This window comes from Bos indicus, chromosome 8, assembly GCF_029378745.1.
Source record: "Bos indicus isolate NIAB-ARS_2022 breed Sahiwal x Tharparkar chromosome 8, NIAB-ARS_B.indTharparkar_mat_pri_1.0, whole genome shotgun sequence".
NCBI lineage: Eukaryota > Metazoa > Chordata > Mammalia > Artiodactyla > Bovidae > Bos > Bos indicus.
The window spans coordinates 41,704,234-41,728,660 of NC_091767.1; the positions used below are offsets into that span (position 1 = coordinate 41,704,234).

The window sequence follows — 24,427 nt, forward strand, 5'->3', positions numbered from 1 at the left end:
TCTCAACTTTGGCACTGCTGACGTTTTGGGACAGATAATTCTTTGCGATAGGGTTGTCCAGAGCATGTTGAGCAGGAACTCAGGTCTCTACCTACTAGTGCCAGTAGCTCCTCTAATCTTCTATCACAGTGTTGACAGTCAAAAGCATCTCTAGACTTTGCCAACTGTGCTGGGGCAAGGGGTGAGGAGCAGTTGTCAAAATCTCCCTTGAATGAGAATCACCAGTCAAGGATCAACCACACAATACCTGCTCTAACAATTTTAACAGCTACCATGTATTGAGCATTTGTAAGGATCATCTCCAATCCCCATGCTGATATTGTAAGGAAAGCTTTCCTTTTAAAGTGTAATTTAAAGTTGAAACTGAGGCTCTGACAGTCAAAAGTAACTTGTCCCAAATCGAACAGCTGGGAGACCAGGACTTCCGACTGAGGTTGGTCTAACTCCAAAGCTCAGAGAGTTCCTGCTGCAACACTCCCTCTCTCCAGACAATTAGGAATGTTTTTTAATTTCAACCAGGAAATTCAAGTCGGCTCAACTCCAAAAGTATTTACTGAAAAGCCACAAGAAGCTACAAGAGAAATACAAGGAACTGTTGATCCTCTTGAGGAGTTTTCAATATCAGCGTCATTGAGCAGGTCAGACTCTTATACGACATCACTGAAGAATAGCAGAAGGCAGTCAGAGTTTGGGCCAAAATGAACATTTCTAGAGGTAGAACTTTGCGAAGTGAATGCCTTTTGTGTGTGTCTGCTTCACATGCCCTTTCACTGTCATTCCTATAATAAAAAACAACAAAAAAAGGAAAGTGGAATGAAGCCTTGAAGTTCATGGCTTCAACCAGCCACACGTACTAAGAGATATTAACTATTTAGCCTTGGGGTGGCCTGTGAGTTGCTTCCAGCCAAGCACTCTGCTATCTTCTTTCCGGCTCTTTGCAAGAACTCCACATTTCCCCTCTCCCTCCGTATGGCCGTGTACTCGTAAGCCTTGAGCTTGCTGTAGTAATCAGAGAATTTGTTGTAGAGGATGGATATGGGCATTCCATTGAGGATGATTCCAAAAGCAATGCAGAGGAAGGCAAAAAGCCTGCCCAGGTGGGTCTCTGGGTACATGTCTCCATAGCCCACAGTGGAGATGCTCACCTGTGAGGGAGGGAAAGTAGAATGGAATTGTTAGCATCGAGAGGGAGAAGTAGGAAAAGAGAGAACCAGGTAGGAAGGTGTCTTCCACCCCCCTGAAGGTGCCTGTGGGTCGTGTAACAGCTCCCCGTGGGGCCAGCTTTCAAAGGTACCAGGAATTTTGCCTGCAAGACTTGTGTCATGGAAAGAACACAAGCTTTGGAGCCGAAAGGCTTGGGTTTAAATCCTGACCGTCATGTATACATTTTCTTACAATACAGAGGAGGTAATACCTTTAAAGGTTGTTTGAAGGTCACAGAGGAACATGCACATGAAGTTCCCAGCGTACAACAGGCTCAAGGAAGGTAGGTCTCTGCCTCCTTCATCTGGGGCCAAATTTAGAACAGGGCCCCTGGGTTTGCCTACATGGTACATGTACTAGAAAGAGCTTGGGCTTAGAACCAGTCAGACCTGGGTTCAAGTCCCCACTCTGACCCTTCCCAGCTGAGAGACCTTGGGCAAAGCATTCAGAATTTCTAAGCCTTGGTTCTTGCATCTAAAACAGGAAGATAGAAGGTATGGTAGCGATAAACAACGGAATAGTACTCAACCGTAGAAAGGAATGAAATTGAGTGATGTGTATTGATGTGGATGAACCTAGAGCCTGTTATACAGACTGAAGTAAGTCAGAAAGAAAGACAAATATCGTATTATATATTAACACATATATGTGGAATCTAGAAAAATGGTACAGCAGAAATAAAGACAGAGACATAGAGAACAAACATATGGACACCAAGGCGGGAAGGGAGGAGGTGGGAGGAGTTGGGGTTGACATATATGCACTCCTGTTATAAAATGGAGAACTAATGAGAACCTGCTGAGCAGCACAGGGAACTCAGTGCTCCGCGGTGACCTAGAAGGCTGGGGCGGGGGATGGGTGCGAGGGGCGCTCGAGAGGGCGGGAGTATATGCATACTTACCACTGAGTCACGGAGTTGTACAGCAGAAACCAGCACAACATTATAAAGCAATTATACTCCAATTAAATAAATTTTAAAAATAAAACAGGAGGCTAATAACTAAGTCTCAGGGTTCTCATGAAGGCTACATTAAAAAAATGATTATATGTATATATATGGCTGAGTCCCTTCACTGTTCACCTGAAATTACCACAACATTGCTAATTGACTACACCCCAACACGGGCTTCCCTGGTAGCTCAAATGGTAAAGAATCGGCCTTCAGTGTGGGAGACCCAGGTTCCCTCTCTGGGTCAGGAAGATCCCCTGCAGAAGGGCATGGCTACCCACTCCAGCTTTCTTGCCTGGAGAATTCCATGGACAGAGGAACCTGGTGGGCTACAGTCCATGGGGTTGCCAAGAGTTGGGCCTGACTGAATGACTAACACTTTACTTCATACCCTAATACAAAATAAAAACTATAAAGTTCAGGGAAAAAAAGATTATAAAGTGCTTCATACTATCAGGCACACAAAATACATTAAAATCAGCCTCCTCTGTTGTCCTCCTCTCATCCTTAAAATAGGGGCAACTTTCATACTTCTCATACAGCATATTAAAAAGTAGAGACATTACTTTGTCAACAAAGGTCCGTCTAGTCAAGGCTATGGTTTTTCCAGTGGTCATGTATGGATATGAGAGTTGGCCTATAAAGAAAGCTGAGCACCGAAGAATTGATGCTTTTGAACTGTGGTGTTGGAGAAGACTCTTGAGAGTCCCTTGGACTGCAAGGAGACCCAACCAGTCCATTCTAAAGGAGATCAGTCCTGGGTGTTCATTGGTAGGACTGATGTTGAAGCTGAAACTCCAATACTGTGGCCACCTGATGCAAAGAGCTGACTCATTGGAAAAGACCCTGATGCTGGGAAAGATTGAAGGCAGGAGAAGAAGGGACGACAGAGGATGAGATGATTAGATGGCATCACTGACTCAGTGGACATGGGTTTGGGTAAACTCCAGGAGTTGGTGATGGACAGGGAGGCCTGGCGTGCTGCGGTTCATGGGGTCACAAAGAGTCAGACACGACTGAGTGACTGAACTGAACTCATACTTCTCAGAGCTGTTAGGTAGTTCGAATGAGATATTTTATCTTTAAGGTGGTTTAATTGCCAGTGTCTGGAGAAACACGCTCATTATTCTTCGAAGGGACTTTTCTAAGACATCATCGACCACAAATATGTTCACCCTGCATGAAATCCTTCCTATCACACTTGTTACTGCTTTAAATTCCACTAATTAGAGATTTATTTAGGTTAACAAGCTTCTGTTTTAAAATGCAGATACCCACGGGACTAGTTATCAGTCAATGTAGCCAGAGAAAGCCCAGGAAAATCTCTCGGGGCCTGTTTTTTATGCCTCATATACTAAGACTCCTGTTAGTCCCCAGACTCTTGGCAGAATTACTAGAAGTCTTTTAGGCAGGGCTGTTGATTACAGTTGAAAACAGTGTGGGTTGCACAACTCCAGGGGGCAGTGTCAGCTTCATCGATTTGTGTTGCACAGTTTTCCAGCATACGGTTATAAATGTACAGATCTGATCACCCTGTGGGTCTGTACAGAGACAGCCTCTAGCTTAGAAATGTAAACCTTTTTGTTTCGATGACGTAAGGGTCAGTTTGAACTTAAAGTGTGATTGATGAGTTAGAATGAAATGGACAAGTAGGCCAGCTGGGCAAATCTGGTGGCCCTGATAAGAACCAGAGCTTCATGCAGCCCATCAAAGAGGGAGGATGCAACTCCTCTTGGGACAGGTGACACGCCACCTCTCACTACTCCATCTCCAGAGAGAGACCTGCAGATGGTGTGTGTGTGTTGGAGGGGCTGGGGGTGGAGTGTGGGGATGCTCCTCCCCCAGTGGGAAAATTCAAGCCTGCATTTGAGAGAGGCAGGAGGGCACAGACTAGGTTAGGAAGCAGGTGTGGCCCTAGGCCACAGCTGTGGGGCTGGGATAAGTGGCCTGAATGCTCTCTACCTCAGTTGCTACTTTTGAAATGTGGAGAAGAGTCATAGTGTGTACCTCTGAGGGTTGTTAGGGAATTAAAGGAGTGGCTGCTGCTGCTGTTGCTAAGTCGCTTCCGTTGTGTCTGACTCTTTGCGATCCCATGGACTGTAGCCTGCCACGATCCTCCGTCCATGGAATTTTCCAGACAAGAATACTGGAGTGGGTTGCCATTCCTTTCTCCAGGGGATCTTCCCCACTCAGGGATTGAACCTGCATCTCTTACATCTCCTGCACTGGCAGACAGGTTCTTTACCACTAGCGCCACCTGAAGGAGTGTCTGGCACTGGTATATAAGGGATAATGTTAGTTGTGCTCATTAGTCCAACAGACTGGGGAAGAGACTCATGCTGAATGCTGTTAGGGGAGACTGGATGGAACACCATGTCTCCAGTACAGAGTCTCCTTTTCCTACCTTCTGGTTAAAGGGTGATGAGAGACAGTGATAAAATAAGATCATGGGCTAATCTTAAAAAAGAAAAGAAAAGAAAAGTTTGCACTGTGTGTGTATGTGTGTGTGTGTTTCTTGTCATTGGCCACGCAGAACGTAAAAGAACCTGAGTAGTTAGGGAGTTTGGGATGGATATGTACACACTGCTATACTTAAAATGGATAACCAGCAAGGCCCTACAGCACAGCACATGGTACTCTGCTCAGTGTTATGTGGCAGCCTGAGGGGCGGGGAGAATGGATGCATGGATATCTATGGCTGAGTCCCTCTGCTGTGCACCTGGGGCGATCACAGCATTGTTAATCAGCTGCAAGCCAATATATAAGAAAAAGTTAAAAACTGCATCAGCTCTCTATCCAGGTGTGCAAACAGCTTCCATATGTCACTAGCCCCGTTACTCATACCTCTCTGTGAGTATTTAGTCAGTCAACTTAGCTGGAGTCTGGATGAAAGGGTGAGTGACAGGAAGGGGTAGTTCAGATCAGGAAACACCCACAAAAGGCCAAAGCAGAGACTTTGGTCTAAACCAGCCCCTCAAGGATCCAGGACTGGGAGGGTGGGGGTGGGTTGGAAACATGAGGATACACAGAAAGGAAGATCACTGAGACAAAGTGCCTGATTTAAACCTTTGCTCAGTCCCCATAGTTGGCTTTGATTCTCTCCCAACCCCAGCTTCTTTCTTTTTTAATTTTTCTTGGCTGAACTTTGAGCGAAAAGTCAGAAGCAAAGAGAATTGGCTGAAGAAAGATTAAATATTTGATGTGCATAATATGGTCTAAATATTTTTGTATGTCTTGGATCTCTATTTTTAGACAAGAGATCTCTTCTGCTAGGAGACTGTATGACTGATTCTGAAGAGTTCGTTCCAAATGCAGAGCTAATTTATGCACTGCCTGTCTGGGGGATAATCTGATTTAACTGGTGATCTGGTTCTTGCTTCTTGGCTCCAGAGGAACCCAGGATTCCTTGGCTTATGGAAACTTCTTCTCCACATTCCACAGGCCAAACCATTTCTCCCTGAGAGAACATTAAAAATGGAAGGTTCCAGAATGACTCCAGTGACCTCACAGAGCGAGTTCTCTCATTAGCAGGATTTGGGTTTGGACATGTGACCGAAATTTCCACCATCCATCTTAATATCCTGAAAATATTGGCTGGCTCAGCCATCTACCAGTCTGTTGAAAATTTACATATTTTTCCCAGTTCTTGGGTTCCCAAAGCCAGAAGGTAGCCTTTCCCCAGCAGCTCACCCACTGGTCAGCAAATCCTGACCTGCTAAATGTTACAAGGAGGACAAGCATCCAATTTGTCTCTGAAACTTTAGAATAACTGTACTTGAATTTCTCCTTCAGCAAGGAATGTTTAGTTCCTTCATAGTGAGCTCGTCATAAATTACATCTTGTGTTCAGGCGCTCAGTTGTGGCTGACTCTTTGTGACCCCGTGGACTATAGCCCACCAGGCTCCTCTGTCTATGGAATTTTCCAGGGAAGGTTACTGGAATGGGTTGCCATTTTCTACTCCAAGATTATGTCTTAGCACCTAGTAATCCCTACATCCAGGAATAATGATTTCAAGGAACAAAACTGATTTCCCAAAGAATTAATTCCTCTTCTTAATTCCCAAAGAATTTGAGGTAGTAAAAACCAACATTTTCTGGCTCAGATTATCACATACTTCATGTTGTCCTTTAATGAATTTAGCTTCAAAGACTATACTTAGCCTACCCATGTGGCTGTGGCTACTACAAATATTTTAGGAATTCCTTCTTGGGATTATAATCTATACAGAGAATTCAGTGGTATGATCTTGAAACAAGTGTTTTTATCCACCTTGAGGATTAACCTTCGGGCTGGTCTTAAAGTCAAGGGTCTTAACTATTTAAAAACATTAAATCCAGCCTCATAAAGGGAAAGATGTAACCCCACTATGAAGAAGTAAGTGGACATGTCATAGATGTTGTGACATGTGCTCAGTGGAACAATTCCTCAGTGGAATTCAAAAAATGTTTTGATCAGTGGAAGCCCTGTTAGAATGAGGTCATGGGTAATCTCCTAGAAGAGCACAACCAGTCTCCTGTGTGAAAGTTCTGAGATGTACATGAATTGTACTATCGGGGGAGGCTGTCCAGAAGCTAAGGCCAGTTTGGACTTTGTCCCTAGAAAGGCATACAAGAATGATGATGCCGTCACATTCTCAGCTTACTTGGCACTTCTCCCTATCCTCTACAATTCTATCATGTCCCACTCGAGTTATATTGGCCAACAGGGAGAGCTTACAGAGCTAAAAGGGGACCACCTCAAAATCAGGAGTCCACCAGACCAAAAGCCACAGAAGTGCCTAAGAGCCTTTGCCCAGTTGATGGCTCCTGTGCTATTTCTGAAGGATCCAGGAGAACTTCAATGCCTTCTGTGCCGAACCTTTACTCCTTATTTCTCGGCTCCAAGCCCCATTCCCTTCTGTGCACTTTTCTGTAATTCAGCAACTGGAAGGATGCAAACCACATTTTCCAGGTTCCCTTGCCTGCTGTCTCGTGGTCAGGTTCTGCCAATGAGAGACACTGTTGGGAGACTAGAAGATAGAATGAGGAAGTGAGGGCCTCTCTTGCTGCATCTGGTTTCTGTCATCAACCCTCAACAATGACAGAGAGCCACAGCTCAGGCCTCTTTTAGCACACCCAGCACCAGCCTCGTGGTGCCATCTTGGGTGTCCTGATGTCAGGACACAACCATAGCTGTTCCTGCTCTGTACTCCTAGGTTCCAGTAACTCTGCTGCTGCTGCTAAGCCGCTTCAGTCGTGTCCAACTCTGTGTGACCCCATAGACGGCAGCCCACCAGGCTCCCCCATCCCTGGGATTCTCCAGGCAAGAACACTGGAGTGGGTTGCCATTTCCTTCTCCAATGCATGGAAGTGAAAAGTGAAAGTGAAGTCGCTCAGTCGTGCCCGACTCAGCGACCCCATGGACTGCAGCCTACCAGGCTCCTCCGTCCATGGAATTTTCCAGGCAAGAGTACTGGAGTGGGGTGCCATTGCCAGTAACTCTACCCTCTCCTATTTGCTCGCCTAATTCCAGGGCCAACATTGTTTCCTATACTCACCAATCTTTAGGTTATCTCACTTTCCCCCTTTTGCTCTTCTAGCCTATGTATCAGTCTCCCTGTATCAAATGTCCTCTGTTTAAAATACCCTGGTTTTGTTTCTGTTTTCCTGATTCACCTTTCAAATGGGCCTTCTCCAAGCAAGCAGGTGATAAGAATAAAATGAATCTCAGTGATCCTGTAAGAGCCACCTATTTGCAAGGAAATGATAACAGACTTGAGGAAAACAGAAACAAGAACAGAGTCTGTGGGCCACAATTATGTGAAGCCTCAGCCAGAGATAAATTTTCTTTTTTAAGAGATTTTGTTAGTTTTTAAAGACATGAGTTCATGATATAATTTCCTATCTGGTTTCTGCAGCTTTGACTTGCTCTGCCAAGCTCAGAAGGAAACGATCTGTTCAACCATCCCGTTGTTGCTTTTCTCCTCAGAAACACAGCCGCAACGGAGGCCGATGCTTACAGCTTGATCACAGAGCTAACTGTGCTTGTTAGGCTGCGCCATGCATTCCCCACACCCAGGCAACCCAGGGAGCCTCCACACAGCTGGAGCTCCTCCGAGCTTAGGCCTGTTTATCTGCATGCTCAGAAGCTCTCCCAGGATCGAACAGCTGACCCTCTTGTGCATCTTATAGTCTCTCTCTTTTCCCTAGGAGAGAAGGAATCACTTCTGTTTTATTTTCCCCCAAATGAATCTGGAAGCAGAAATAATTGTTTCCATGTGATAAAGACTATCAACTAGTCAGATATGGTAGCTTCTATTTACTGTGGATAGCATACAGGCTAGTACTTTACATATGTTTCCTATTACATTATGCTTACAAATAACCTACATTTGACAGACGAGCAGGGACTGTCTTCTAATGCATGAGCATCTCCAGACATGAGTGTCCATGAGGGATTTGTTCTGCAGCTGTAGGAGAATTCACAATAATGAAAATTGCCATGCTTCTCTTAAAAACCCTGAGTTGAATTACTAAGGAAAGTTGCAGGATCCTTGGCATAGAGACAGAGGAGATTATTAAAAACAAGTCAGATGCTGGGTTGTCCGAGAGCACTAAAAGCACATGGAAGGAGGGATTAGAGAACGCGTTCCTAATGTGGGTGAGTATACCACAAAGGCTACAGCACTGCAGTGGGGCAAGGAAATATCCATACTAGTTTTCTTTGCTTCATCTTTACATTTTCAATGTGGGAGTGTATGTTTTATGAACTATATAATATATTTGAGAGGTAACATCTTAATGCAGTAGGTTGATTATATTACAAGACTCTATGTCTTCCTGTAAACAGGTTCTTTGCCATACAACTTTGTGGTGCTTTCCTATGGGGAGTGGGCTAATTTGCTCTGCCCTTTGACTCTGAGTTTGGCCTTGTGACTTACTTTGGCCAATGCGTTGAGCATGTGACAAGAACAAAAGCTTATCAGAGTTTGCATGATTGGGCTTGCACACTCTCTCTTGCCCTTTGCCACAGCCATGGATACATGCCACCTGGATGAGGAAAGACCTAGTCGCCCTCTTCATCCCAGATGTCAGCCAGGTGACCATCAGACTGGGACATGAGTGGCTGACATCAGTCCAAATGACAAAAATCTTGGGGTTGAAACCAGCCCGAGTTGCTGACTTGAAAACTCATGAGCCAAAAAGATGCTTGACATTTTAAGCCACAAAATTTTGGGGTGGTTTGTAATGCATCATTATCACAGCAATAAATAGCTTATAACTTATGAATAACTACACATTTATCATGGGTGTATGCTCAAAATTTTTTAAATTATGAGATGTATGATCTCATAATCATACATTAGGATTCTACTTCTCAGATTCTCACGTCTGCTCAGTCATGCCTATTTAGATGAGCTTCTCACCATTCAAGCTCTTTTTTTCTTTTAGTATATGTACACACTGTTATATTTATGTATGTATTTACTTTTGGCTGTGCTGGATCTTCGTTGCTGCGTGAGGGCTTTCTCTAGTTGCGGAGAGCGGGGGCTCCTTTCTAGTTGCAGTGCGTGGGCTCCTCACTGCAGTGACTTCTCTTGTGGGAGAGCACAGGCTCTAGCTCATGGGCTTCAATAGTTGCGGCACCTTGCTGATTCTAGGGCCCGTGGGCTCAGTAGTCAGAGCTTGCTCACCACTCAAGTTTTAATAAATGTCATCTTTTCCAGGAAGGCTTCTCTGACTATTCCACTATTATATCAAAGGTAGATTCTACCACCCAGATCACTCTCTATCCTATAAAAACCCACTAACCTCTGAAATGATTTATTATCTCTTTCCATTAGGCTGCAAACTCCATGAGGGAAAGAATTTCACTTCCTACCCCTTCCCCCCGCCCGCAATCACTCAGTATCCCTAGAGTTTAGAATACTCCTTGGCACACTAAGTGCTCAAAAAAAAAAAAACCTTGCTCAGTGAATGAAAATGGATTTTTGAGGGTTACATGAAGATTTGGTCTTAATCTTATGTATCGTTTTACTTTGCATCTTCTTTTTGCTTTATTGCAAATAAGGGCCCTTAGTATACAATATGCAATGTCATCAGAAATATATAGATGAATTGGGTTAATAATATATTGGTCCTGAGGAATCTTCAACGGGAGTTTTTCCCATTGTTTTCATAGGTTAGTTCAGAAACAAATACAGGTAATCAGTCTTTTGTCTAATTCATAATGATTTTTTACTAGTATAACTAATTTTTAGAGAACAAAATGGATGAATGCCAGTGGTAAAGGTTAAGGTTGGTTAATGGTAGGTTGACATGTGCAAATTCTGGCCTATGAAAACCATGTCTTATAGAGAGAAAAAAAAAGAAAAATCACACTGGTAAAAGTAATAATTGGTAAACTTTGTTATAGATAGAAACTGAATGATAATTCAATTTTTATTGTCAAATCTATAGAAAATACCAACTTTGAAATGATTTTAGTTAATATAAAAAGGAGGATAAGTTGAAAATTTTTAAGTATTATACATCAAACAGATCAAGACATTAAAGGAGATTATTAGGCATTCACTTCAGGAAATTTTTTAAAGAGGAAAACTCATTAGCAACAGACTTCTCATCAGAAATTTTATATTAATATACAAAAGGTACAAAAAAAAACCTTTTGTGTATTAAAAATACAATATCAAAGAGTCCACTAGGTCCAGCTTACATACGCTAGCCTTCTAAGATATTTGGCTGAATGAAAACTTGACTTTCTACAACTTGGTTTTATGTCATCAGCCTGTGGATGTTCTCTTTTCCCTCCTTGCTTTACTCATCACTAACATCAATGTTGTTTGCTAATGCATGTGTTTGGCTAATGCATTGGCCAAAACTTATAAACAATATTTTATAAATAAAAAATAAATTTATTCATCCAATAAATTGGATAAATCCATTATTTATCCAATAATGGATAAATCATGCTCCATTTGTTCCATCTGTACACATGGTTATCTACTATGGGGATGACCTTTCATCATTTGGAATATGATCAGAGGAGCAGCATTTGGCTCAAATGCTTATTTGGAAGAGCCGGACGTCATCCTGTCACCAAGGAAAGCTCACAAATCCTGTTGTACACGTGAGTGCTCTGCTTTCCAGGGAAGTGAGACTCATTGAATTGTAGAGCTCTATACCCTTTTCTCTTGGAGATGAGAAGACTGAGGCGAGGGAGAAAGGGGGCGAGGTTTCACAGGTAATGAAAGGGTCACACATTATGCAGGGTCACAGTTAATTATTAGCAGATCAGTGACTGGAACCTAAACCTCAATTTTCCATCCTACTATGCTACACTATTAGTAGGAGCCCTGAGTAGATTCACAGAACTTTACACCAGACTGTGCGTTATATCATATCCAATAATAATGTCAAAAGTATCTATTTTGTAACACAGCAAAAACTGGTTATATTTGCTTAATGTCTTTAAAGGCATTACAAACAAGCTAATTAAAAAATAAGGAAAGCATACACCTAGTTCTTTCCTATGTGTGTATGTGGCATGTGTGTGTGCTAAATCGCTTCAGTCGTGTCCCACTCTTTGCAACCCTATGGACTATAGCCCACCAGGCTCCTCTGTCCATTGAATTCCCCAGGCAAGAATACCGGAGTGTGTTGCCATGTTCATCTCTAGGAGATCTTCCTGACCCAGGGATGGAACCTGCATCTCCTACATTATAGGTGGATTATTTACCACTGAGCCACCAAGAAAGCCCCTTCCTATGAATATATGTCAGTTCATTCATTGACTTAAGACCCAATCAACATTTCCAGGAATTCAGGGATTTTCCTAAGGATTTAGTCTAGTACATGAGAAACAGATATTTGAGTAAGTGGCATAAATTATTATAAAAGACAAACACCAAATAGAATGATGACAAAAATAACTCATGCACTAACTTCAAATTAAGCAAGGAATGCAGAAAAACTCAAGCTTGAGAAAGGCAGTGCTGGAGTGTGGAAAGGGCATGGGTTTTGCAGTTGGGCAGGCTTGCATTTCAATCCTCACTTTGCTATTATCTGTGTGTCTACACTCAATTTGTCTGCACCTCAATTCCTCTGGCTGTAAAATGGGGCAATAATGCCAGGTCCAGAAATAATTTTTGTGACACCAGAGCAAGTTTCAGTGTTAGATGCTCAGATTCAGCTAGAACTGGTGAAATTTCAGTGAGGGTTGACACTCTTCAGCCAAGTCTTATTTCCTCCCCTGCAGACATCAACAGTTTCCTTCAACACTTGAAGGAAATTTTTCCTCTTAAAAAATAGTGATCCTAGCCACTTCACATGGTTGTGATGCTGAAATAAGCATTATAAACCACTCAGGACAACAGGTGTTCAATAAGTGACAGATAACACAAGTGATGATGATGAAGTTCCTCAGGCTTCATCAGTGAACAATCACTGTTCCTTAAAATCAGCCTCTCAGGGGTATTAAAACTAAATCTAGCTTTGGAGATTCCTAGAATCACGTCAGGACCACGTCCAGCTTCTTGGACTTCGTCTTTCTTCCTGGACTATGTCTTTTGAGCCTTTTAACACCTAACCTATTTTGCTGCTGTTGCTTTATATTTTCTGGTTGAGGACAGTGAGAACGAGAAAGCAATGACCATTAAACAAGGCAGGGGAAAGATGATGGAACAAAGCAAGGAGGGCAGCATCACTCAGGAAGGAGAGCAGCAGCTTCTGCCAAGTTGGGGAAGGGGGAGGGAAAGCTCACGGGCCATGGTACTCACCGCGGCCCACCACCAGGCGTGTGGGATACTGGTGAAGTTAGTGCCCTGCACGTCGTGCTCCACGGAGTAGACTGCGGCAGCGAAGGTGAGGATGCCCATGGTGATGAAGAGCATCAGGCAGCCCACTTGCTGGTAGCACTGGCGCAGCGTGAAGCCAAAGGCGCGCAGACCTGTGGAGTGGCGCGCCAGCTTGAGGATGCGGAAGATGCGAAGGAGGCGCATGACGCGCAGTACCTGGCCCACCTTGCCCACGCGGCCCATCGTCTCAAGGTCATGCTCCCGCGGCGAGCCCTTGACGTGCAGCTGGTCCTCGCTGGTGAAGCACTCAAGCAGCAGCTGCAGGTAGAGTGGCAGGATGGCCACCAGGTCCACCAGGTTGAGGGCGCTGCGCGCAAAGCGCCGCAGGTCGGGCGTGGAGGCCAGGCGCAGCAGGAACTCAAGCGTGAAGAAGGCCATGCACAGTGTCTCCACATGCTCCAGAAAGGGCCGCGGGTTGCCGCCGCCCTCGCCGCGCTCCGGCTGCTGCTGCATCTCTTCCACCGTGTTGAGTGCCAGCGCCACGACGGAGATGAGCACGAAGAGGCTGGAGGCCACCCCAATGGCCTTGGCGGCCACGGATGAGAAGGGCTTCTCCATGAGGTTCCAGAGGCGGCGCCGCTGCGCCCCATAGAAGCGCATGTCCTGGAAGAGCTCCTCCGCCTCCTCTGCCTGCGCCTGGGCACGCAGCTCGCGCTGGATCTTGAGTTGCTCGCTCAGGTCGTCGCGCCGCTCCTCGAAGCAGATGCGGCAGCAACGCGGCGTGTACTTGAGACGCACGCCCCAGTAGCCCAGCTCCTCCAGGAAGCTGCGCGGGCACAGCTCGTCACGCACCAGCAGTACCCCGGACGAGTAGAAGTTGTAGATGAGCTGGAATACCTCAGGGTCGCGGTCGAAGAAGTATTCATCCGTTTGCACCTCGTAATCGTCGCACAAGCCCAGCTGGCGGCTGCGGCTGGTGGACGTGGCCAGGCGGCCCAGGCGCGTCTTGGGGTAACAGGCCAGCTCTGTGTAGTCCAGGTGGTAGCTGTGGCCGCCCACGTTCACGTTCAGCGTGGTGGACACGAGTGGAGTGTCGGCACCGCCGCCTTCCGCTCGCTCAGTAGTGGCGGCGGCCTCCCCTGGCTGTCGGTCCTCCTCCTCGGCCGGCTCGTCCTTCCACAGCTCCTCCTCCTCTTCCCCATCCTCATCCTCCTCTATGTAGTAGTTATAGTTGCCCTCGATCCACGGTGGGATGCTGGCCTGGGAACCTGAGCGGCCCCCCACAGAGCAGATGCTCCTGCGGTGGGATTGACTCCCCACCTCCTGGGCCGCGTCTTCACCCTCTGTAGTACTCCAGGACCTCTGGCCCCAGGACCGTCTCCTCTCAGTCTGTTTCAGCATAGCTGGAGGAATGGGAGCCCTGGCTTTGCCCTCCTGGCCGTGGTCGGGTCCCTAGCCTGCTCACTGCCCCTAGGAGTTGGTCATGTGCCCTCTACTGTCTCAGAGAGAAAGGCCTGGACCAGCAGACCTGGGGTCCCCAGCATTGCCCTGAGAACTGGCCTTCCTCAGGCTCTGGACAGCCCAGTCCAGCCTGTCTGTTCTGGGCACATATGCCAACAGCTGTTGACTGCTTTAATCTTGCTGGTAGGGAAGAAGCAAGTGTTAGAAGGGATTTAAAGACTCTTAGTTTCCACCCCACCCTCTCTGTGACGCAGAGGATGATTATGTGGCCTTAAATCTGTAGATAAGCAGAAGGTGGCAGAGTTGATTGCTAATAAAAGTGTCTGCCAACCGTGCCCTTAGGAAGCGAGCAGTGTCAGTGTGCTGAGATGGCATCAACTGAATTTGCTATAGAATGTAGAAGCCTGTGTCTTGACACTTTACTGTTGAAGTTGCAGCCTCTGTCCTAGGTAAACCCACCATGAACAGGGACAGAAATGACAATAGAATGCTTAAAAAGTGGACCTCCTGACAAGTGTTTCCTCTCAGCATTTACCTTTTGTTTAGATCATCAGTTCAGTTCAGTCGCTCAGTCATGTCCGACTCTTTGCGACCCCACGAACCACAGCACACCAGACCTCCCTGTCCATCACCAACTCCTGGAGTCCACCCAAACCCATGTCCACTAAGTCAGTGATGCCATCCAACCATCTCATCCTCTGTTGTTCCCTTCTCCTCCTGCCCTCAATCTTTCCTAGCATGAAGGTCTTTTCCAACGAGTCAGCTCTTTGCATCAGGTGGCCAAAATATTGGAGTTTCAGCTTTAACATCAGTCCTTCCAATGAACACCCAGGACTGATCTCCTGTAGGATGGACTGGTTGGATCTCCTTATAGTCCAAGGGACTCTCAAGAGTCTTCTCCAACACCACAGTTCAAAAGCATCAATTCTTCAGTGCTCAGCTTTCCTTATAGTCCAACTCTCACATCCATACATGACCACTGGAAAAATCATAGCCCTGACTAGATGGACCTTTGTTGACAAAGTAATGTCTCTGCTTTTTAATACGCTGTCTAGGTTGGTCATAACTTTCCTTCCAAGGATAAGCATCTTTTAATTTCATGGCTGCAGTCACCCTCTGCAGTGATTTTGGAGCCCAAAAATAAAGTCATCCACTGTTTCCACTGTTTCCCTATCTATTTCCCATGAAGTGATGGGACCAGATGCCATGATCTTCATTTTCTGAATGTTGAGCTTTAAGCCAACTTTTTCACTCTCCTCTTTCACTTTCATCAAGAGGCTCTTTATGGAAGATCTCAAATGATCTCCTTCCCATCCAGTCACATGATCACACTTTTTTCCCCCTACATGTATTCCTCCTGCAGCACTGCTCTAAAGTCTAGTCTGATCTTTGAGTCCCTCTCAGCTTTTCTCTCTCTCTTTGTGTCTCTCTGTTTTTTTCTTTTTTTCTGTCTCTGACTCTCCCTCCCTTCTTTTAAAGAATAAGGACATTTTGTAAGGTAGAATGTTCTTAAGGTCTTGCAGCCCTGCCCAGCTGTATCAAGTAACGAGACTTCCTTCCATGAAAAAGTCTTCATCACTCTTCAAGACCTCACTTAAGAAAAAAATTCTCCTGCTCTGTGTAAGACAGTGTGCTAGATGCTGGAGATAGAAACTTGATAGAGACAGAGTTGCAGCCCTCAAGTTGTTCTTGGTTTGTAGGTGATACAAATACATATACAAGCACAACAAATAAGTGAGTGAAAAATACAGGGGTAGCAGAGAAGAGGAAGGGATTAGTTTCAAGCAAGAATTTGTTGCTGAATTCAATTTATTAATATTTTGAATAGCTAATATATGTTCCTGACAAAATATTTGAAAGGTGCAAAGATGCATTTCAGTAGAAAATTTCTTTCTCCCCCAACTCGAACTTCTAGCTATTATTGAGTATACCTCTGAGGTTTTGATTACCCTTCCAGAAATATTCTAAACGTATACAAGCAAAACCCTGTCTCCATCTATATCATCTGAATAGCTCTTTATTATTAACACAAATTATAGTAGGCGATTCACTTTGCTTCCCTCGTGGCTCAGCTGATAAAGAATCTGCCTGCAATGCGGGAGACCTGGGTTGGAAAGATCCCCTGAAAAAGGGAAAGTATACCCACTCCAGTATTCTGGCCTGGAGAATTCCATGAACTATATAGTCCATGGGGTCGCAAAGAGTAGGACATGACTGAGCGACTTCCACTTTCACTTTGCGATTTTCCAATTAACCATATATCTTAGAGGTGTTTTCATATCTGAACATGAATATCTGCCTCATCTTGAAGGTAGCCACTTAGTAGTTTGATAGTAACAGATTTCAGGTTGTTTTCTATCTTGGTTCTTATAAACAATGATACAGCTAATAACCTAGTACCCACACTATTTTACCTGTGTTAGGATGTATGCAAGATAGATTGTTAGATGTGGAGCTGTTACCTCAAAGACCATATATTTGTAATTTTGATTGATGGTGTCAGATTTCCTTTATGAAAGCTTTACTAATTGACAGCTCATCAGTGTATGAAAGTGTATTATCACACTCCTTGTGCTCTGCCATTTTATAGATGAAAGATGATGCATGAGTTAATTTTACTTTATATTTCTCTTATTGTGAATACAACTGAGCATCTTTTCATGTGATTAAGAGCTGCTGTATCTTTCTCTATTTTTCACTGAGTTTTTGGTATTTTCTTACTGATTCATTGGAGAGCTTTCTATATTATGAAAATAGACCTATTGCCTGGGATATGAATTACAAATACTTTTCCTGTTATCCTTTGGTGAAATTCTTTTCCATGTAAGATATTTATTTTATGACTTCTCGGTGTTATGTCATATTAAAATGTCTTTGCCTCTCTGCCATTCTTAAAAAATTTACTTGTTACAGTTTCATTTTTCATGCAAGGATTTGATCCATCAGGAATTAATTTTGATGTTGACAGTGAAGTAGAGACCCAGCTTTATTTTCTGGGATTTTATCTGGATGTTCAAATGCATTAATTGAATAATCTTATCTTTTCCTTGTGGATTTGTTGTGTTATTTTTATCATGTAGTTCAGTTCTAACTGTGCTTCAGAGGTGTTGGGACAGGTAACAGTTGCTACAAGGTTTGCACTCGATAGATTAACATCGGCAGATGGTGTTCAGCTTCCAACAGGGCTTAGACTTACAAGCTTCCAATAAAGCCTCAGAGGTCAGGCCTGGCCTCTTGAGTTGCTTAGTGAATTTCCAAGGTTCTCCAGCATACAATATTGATGCTTTTTCTCTTCTTTAGGCTGTACCATTACAAGAGTTTCCATGTGGTGCTAAAAGTCATCTTTTTCCTTCAGAATGAATTATGCTTTTATAAAAAGTGACAGCATCTCTGTTTTTATATTTTGTTTCCTCTATTGCAATCATGTGCTACTTTTGACCTAAAACTTGAACACTCTCTTGAATTTTTGCATTTAAAGGTTATAGAATTAGTAATGTTTGTAAGGCATCTCAGAGTCAAGCCACAAACAGCACAGCCACGTGGTAGATTGAGGAGTGTTGCCTTAATGGAGCACACTTGGGTGACCAATACTCTCACGTGTGTATTGGTGTGAATGTGTGACTTGGATTTTCTCTGATATGTATGTATGCAAGTACAGTGGTAGATGAGCGTCTAAATATGGAGGCACTTCTTAACAAAGAGAACTATCCAGCCAGAGGATGGATTTGTTCTGGAAGCAGTCAGCTCCTCCTCCCTGGATGCATGTCAGCATCTGTAGGGTGTGCAGCAGAGGGAGACCTGAGCGGGTGGAAAGATGGGCTGGCTAATCTTCCAGCCCCCTTCTGCCTTGAGATTCCTAAGATTTTAAGTCTTTGATTGATGTTCCATTTGTCTAGAATTTTCCACTGCCCTTCTCCTCTCTACGTCCTTGGTCTTCAAAAATCAGCTCAAATTTCACCTTCTCAGAGACCATTCTCTCACATCCCTCTGTTTTCTCAGAATGGGTGAGCTGCCTCTTCTCAGTGTTCTCATTTAAGATAACACATACCACTAGCTTACAATATGAAGCACTTCTTTTCATGAAAAGTCATTTTCCCATTATAAAAGTCATGTAAGTGCATTAAAGAAAAATTTAAAAATAGAAAATAGAATGCTAATATATTTAACAGAATACTAATATACATTAATAGCCAGCATGCTGAGACACTTTATTATGATAATGTTTACAACAATCTGTCACATAGGTTCTATAATTATTCCTATTTTGCAGATGAGTAAACTGAAGCACAGAGAAGTTATGTGACTTACCAAGGCTACACAGATAGGAAATGGTGGGGCTGGACTCTGCCCCAGACTAAGTAAACATCATGCTATAAAATAGCATGTACATGGAAATCATCTGTAATCTCACTATCAAAAGACTACCATGCTTGCTTTGACAGCATACATACTAAAAAAAAAAAGACTATCACTATCAATCTTTTACCTTGTCTCCTTCATTTGATTATGCTGCTGTGCTATGCTTAGTCACTCAGTCATGTGTGACTTTTTGTGACCCCATGGACTGTAGCCCACCAGGCTGTTCTGTCCTTGGGGATTCTCTAGGCAAGAGTACTGGAGTGGGTTACCATGCCCTCCTCTAGGGGATCTTCCTAACCCAGGGATTGAACCCAGGTCTCCCACATTGCAGGCAGATTCTTTCACTGTCTGAACCACCAGGGAAGCCCAAGAATACTGGAGTGGGTAGCTATTCCTTCTCCAGGGAACTTCCTGACCCAGGAATCAAACTGGGGTCTCCTGCATTGCAGGTGGATTCTTTACCAGCTGAGCTACCATATATATATTTGATATATATATATAGCACAATCGTGGTCAGATATAAAATTATGTTTTTTCTGCCTTTTTCATTTGGCATTTTAACATAAGTATTTTCAGTATTTAAAAAAAGCACTGTAAGCATTATTTTAAATGGCTAAAAAATATTCCATATTGTGGGTGTGCTCTCCATAACATAGCCAAGTATCTTTTACTTTACTGAAATAGATATTTTTTAATATTCTACTATTTTAACGAATGATGTGGTAAAAGTATATCTATTTAAAAGGTTATTGGTTTGTTTATGTTGGTATTCTAGGTTATTACTTAGGGTAGTTTTGCCAGATGTTTTAGGCCATTCTCTCTTCATTTTGAGCCTTCCTGTGGGCCATTCCCACTGTTTCTTCCATTTCAATTCAGTTCAGTTCAGTTGCTCAGTCGTGTCTGACTCTTTGCGACCCCATGAGTCACAGCATGCCAGGCCTCCCTGTCCATTGCCAACTCCCGGATTCACTCAGACTCACGTCCATCGAGTCAGTGATGCCATCCAACCATCTCATCCTCTGTCGTCCCCTTCTCCTCCTGCCCCCAATCCCTCCCAGCATCAGAGTCTTTTCCAATGAGTCAACTCTTCGCATGAGGTGGCCAAAGTACTGGATTTTCAGCTTTAGCATCATTCCTTCCAAAGAAATCCCAGGGCTGATCTCCTTCAGAATGGACTGGTTGGATCTCCTTGCAGTCCAAGGGACTCTCAAGAGTCTTCTCCGACACCACAGTTCAAAAGCATCAAGTCTTCGGTGCTCAGCTTTCTTCACAGTCCAACTCTCACATCCATACATGACCACAGGAAAAACCATAGCCTTGACTAGACAAACCTTTGTTGGCAAAGTAATGTCTCTGCTTTTGAATATGCTATCTAGGTTGGTCATAACTTTCCTTCCAAGGAGTAAGCGTCTTTTAATTTCATGGCTGCAGTCACCATCTGCAGTGATTTGTTAGATATATATACACACACACATATTGAAAAGCTATTCAAGATCTCTGTCTTAGTCCTCACAAATGCATGTGAATCTAGGATTATCTCAAAAGGAAGTGTTAAAAAATATCTATTACTCTATATTACATGGCCCCAAGCCCTAGTTTGAAGGGAAAGAAAAGTAGTAAGCTCTGAGACCCAGTGGCTGGGAACCTTTACTGGGAATCCCATTTCCCTGGTAACAGATTGACAGGCAGCATGGTACAATTGGAAGAGTGTTGGGATTCAAGCAGACTTGAGTTTACATTGTGGTTTCTAAGTTTTGGGCAAATTTCTTAACACCTTTTTGTCTCAGTTTTCTCCCCTGTAAAATAGGTTGCTGGAGGATTTCCTGTGAATATAAAAAGAGAAAGTTGTTAGTTCCTCAGTTGTGTCCAGATCTTTGCGATCCCATGGATTGTAGCCCGCCAGACTCCTCTGTTCACGTGATTCTCTAGGCAAGAATACTGGAGTGAGTTGCTGCTCCCTTCTCCAGGGGATGTTTCCAACCCAGGCATCCAACCTGGGTCTCCTGAATTGAAGGCAGATTCTTTACCATTTGAGCCTAAAAAGAGAATGCCCCTCTATTTTCAATTGGCCTGCCTCTGCCCAAATCAAGGCCTAATATACTTGTCAAAAGAGAGTTGTCTCTCCCTCATCCAGCCACTTCCTACTCCAACTCTTGATTATATACTTATAACACACAAATATATTCAATTTTAGCACCTGTAGAGTTTCTCAGCCTAGAAATAATGGTTATATTCGCAACTCACCATTACAATGAATTCTTTATGTGAAGGCAGTGCTGACTAATAGAACTTTCTCTGTTGTTAGAAATAATCTTATGACTTAAAACATGACTATAAACAGGAACAGAATTTTAAATTTTATTTAATTTAAATGATCACAAGTGACTAGTGGCTACCATGTTGGGCAGTGTTAAGATACTATCTGTGTCTGAATCAAGCTCTTTTAAATTTGTAGAGCTGCAAAGAACAATGAAGACACTAACCTCATGGTTGTAGGAGTTTGACCTCATAAACTGGCCTACCACTTCCCAGCCTGAAAGGGAATGATACAGAGGAAAAGTAATTTTGAGAGGAATGAATGGAGCCAGGGGATGGGGTGGAGAAGTGTGAGTAGGTAGAGGGCAGGCTTGAGTGTGGGGACATGACAGAAGGGATTCAGATGGCTTGGGATGAGAGTAGTATTCAAAGGGAGAAACTGAGGCAAATGGAAAGAACAACAAGCTAGCCGAATACATTTTAGCAAATTCATGCAGACTTAGTCCTAAAAGGCAGAGAGAGAAAAGGCAAGAAGTTTAGGATTTAGTTGGAAAGCTTTTTTTCTTGAAGATCTTTGAGGTCCCTGCCAGAATATGACTAAGACTGTAATTGTTCAGTAGAAAGTTGAGGTGAAGATACGGATAATTAGTACCTGAGCCCAAACTAAGAAATTAAAAAAAACAATCTCCCCAACTTATAAAAAAGAAAAAAAAAAGTTTTTATTTATTAAGGTCTCTGCTAAGCCTGACAACTTTCTTCCAATAGTTGAACAATTGAGATTTTGCTGACCTCCTCCTCTTTAACTTTACCTGTCTTGTCAAAGGTGAATAGTGGAATGAATGAGAACAGTTGTTGATTGCAAAGGGTCTTAGTCAGTTGACTTTCTTCCTACCCAAATTAAAGTTGTCTGTGAGTTTGGAGAAAGAAAGAATGAGTGATGGGGAGAAGAGAAGACGGTAACTAAACTTTCTTTTTGTCAATGTCTTGTAATCAGACTTAAATCTGGAGGGTACACCCCACTTTCCCAGAGCATATCTGTCCTCTTTAATTTTTCTTTTAAAGAGAAGCAGCAGTTCAGAGATGTGGATTTTCTACCTGGTGTTACTCAGTGATTGGCCAGGAGACCTGGATCTGGACTCTGGGACTCATCTATCTGCCACTCTGGGTGGCGTCCTCTCCTTTGTAATTCAGCGGCAGGTCATGCAGCCCCTAGCAATGTCTCTCACTCAGAAAAACCTCGCTTTGATATCTGAAGTCCGTTTATTGCTTCTACTAAACATACATAGACAGTCCTTCAACGTGGTTCTTTTTGTTCTTTTTGCTCCAGCTGATCCAGTAGATCTTGACATCTGTTATGCTATTTTGGAAGTGGATGCAACCAGTTCATCGTAAAATATGAGCATTCGTACTGTGCACAGGCATTGTGTTACTTTCAGGCTGGGAGTGACCCAGTGGTCATCTAGTTCGACTGCTCACATTAGAGATTAGGAAGCTGAGGTGTCAGATAAAACAGGCCACTTATCCAGGCTCTTATAGATAGTGAGCAAGTTAGTACATGCCTGATTCTAGAACCCTATTTTTTGGGGGGGCTTTGCATTATAGTTTATTATAGGATATTGAGTATAGTTCCCTGTGCTGTACAGTAGGACTTTGTTGTTTACTCATTCTCTGTATAAACATCTGCTAATCCCAAACTCCCATTCCTTCCCGCCCCCCCGCCCCTCTTTGGCAACAACAAATCTCCTCTCTATGTCTGTGGGTCTGTTTCTGTTTTGTAGGCAGGTACATTTGTGTCATATTTTAGATTCCACTTTTAAGTGATGTCATGTGATCTTTATCTTTGTCTGACTTACTTCGCTTAGTATGATAATCTCAGGGTTCATCTATGTTGCTGCAGATGGCATTATTTCACTCTTTTTATGGCTGAGTAGTATTCCACTGTATATATATCACATGTGATATATATATCATATCTTCATTATCCATTCATCTCCTGATGGACATTTAGTTGTTGTAAATAGTGCTGCTATATATCTTTTCAAATTGTAAATTTGTCTGGATATATACCCAGGAGTGGAATTGCTGGATCATATGGAGAAGGAAATTGCAACCCACTCCAGTGTTCTTGCCTGGAGAATCCCAGGGACGGCAGAGCCTGGTGGGCTGCCGCCTATGGGGTTGCACAGAGTTGGACACGACTGAAGATACTTAGCAGCAGCAGCATGGTAATTCTAGTTTTAGTTTTTTAAGGAACCTCCATACTGTTTTCCACAGTGGCCATACCAGTTTACACTCCCAACAACAGTGTAGAAGGGCAGACCCCTGTTTCATACCAGGGCCTTTCCAGCATCACTGCAGCATGTAGCTTCACTTTGAGATTGTGTTCACGTGGAACAAGCAAGTTATAGATCTGGAAAGAGTGTTTTTGGATAATTTCTGTATCAGATCCTGGCAGTTAACAAATCAGTTATCCAAAGTAATTGCCTTCAGTGATCTAACTCCATGGAAAAATTCTCACTCTTCCATTTTGTTTTGAGTCACAGTTGTATTTCCACATATCTTCCAAACACAGTCTGTTCCCTTCTGCACAAATCAGAATGTTGCTTAATTTCCATGGCAGAGTAGACCCAGTTGACCTTTACAAAGTTGAGCCTTGACTTCCCTGGTGATCCAGTGGTTAAGACGCCACACTTCCACTGAATGGGGCCCTGGTCAGGGAACTAAGATCTCGCATGCTGTGCAGGGCAGCCAGAACCTAAACAACAACAAAAACTAAGCCTTGTATAATTTGACTTTGCATCTTGTTCCCTTTGGCTTTCCAGGCTTCTCTCTGGTCTATGTCTCTATGTCACCCTGAGAAAAGGGATTCCCTCTGACCAGATCTTCTCCAGAAGAGCAGAAATGAGGGTTGCAGACTGCATTTGACACAGAGGAAGCAATTGCAGAAAATTCTTGCACCCAAAAGATTTTTTTTTTTCCCATCTCAAAATTTGCATTCAGAAACTCTACGGAGGGAGGGAAATCTGCCTGAGAATATGGAACATCTGTTCTGATGCTGGTATTACTGTGATGACTAGGGGCTCCCTAAAGTGGGGGTGATGGGAGCCAGATGATGCTACTGAGGAGATTTGCCGATTTAAAAAGTGGCATCTGTGAAAACCTAGTAAGAATACGAGGAATGTGCTTGAACAGATGGTATGTGAAGAATATTGGAATAGAACGATTTTCTGAAAACCTTTAAGGATTAATAAATGTGGCAAAGGAAAGGGATTACAAGTGATTAATAATGGCTCAATTATATTATTCACATTGTCTGTGTAGTTTTACTCCAAACTTTTTTTGGAGGGGAGGAAGACAGATCATTAGTCATCAGTCATGGCAGAATCGCATAGTGTAGGTAAGTACTTTCTGTGCAGCTTTCTAA

General features: G+C 43.4%; 1 protein-coding gene across 1 annotated transcript; it reads right to left on the bottom strand.

Annotated features, from left to right (window-relative positions):
• Positions 1–863: 863 nt before the first annotated feature.
• Positions 864–14,328, bottom strand: KCNV2 (potassium voltage-gated channel modifier subfamily V member 2). Its single transcript, XM_019965541.2, has 2 exons — positions 12,910–14,328; positions 864–1,145 (listed from the first exon to the last, which is right to left on the bottom strand). Exons 1-2 carry the CDS (start codon positions 14,326–14,328, stop codon positions 864–866), a joined length of 1,701 nt encoding a protein of 566 aa, XP_019821100.2.
• Positions 14,329–24,427: the final 10,099 nt, after the last annotated feature.

Excerpts from the sequence above, each read along its gene's own strand:
- KCNV2 (XM_019965541.2), bottom strand. The coding sequence starts at position 14,328 with ATGCTGAAACAGACTGAGAGGAGACGGTCCTGGGGCCAGAGGTCCTGG. Across the intron at positions 1,146-12,909 it reads ACGCCTGGTGGTGGGCCGCG|GTGAGCATCTCCACTGTGGG; the intron begins GTGAGTACCATG and ends CCTCCCTCACAG.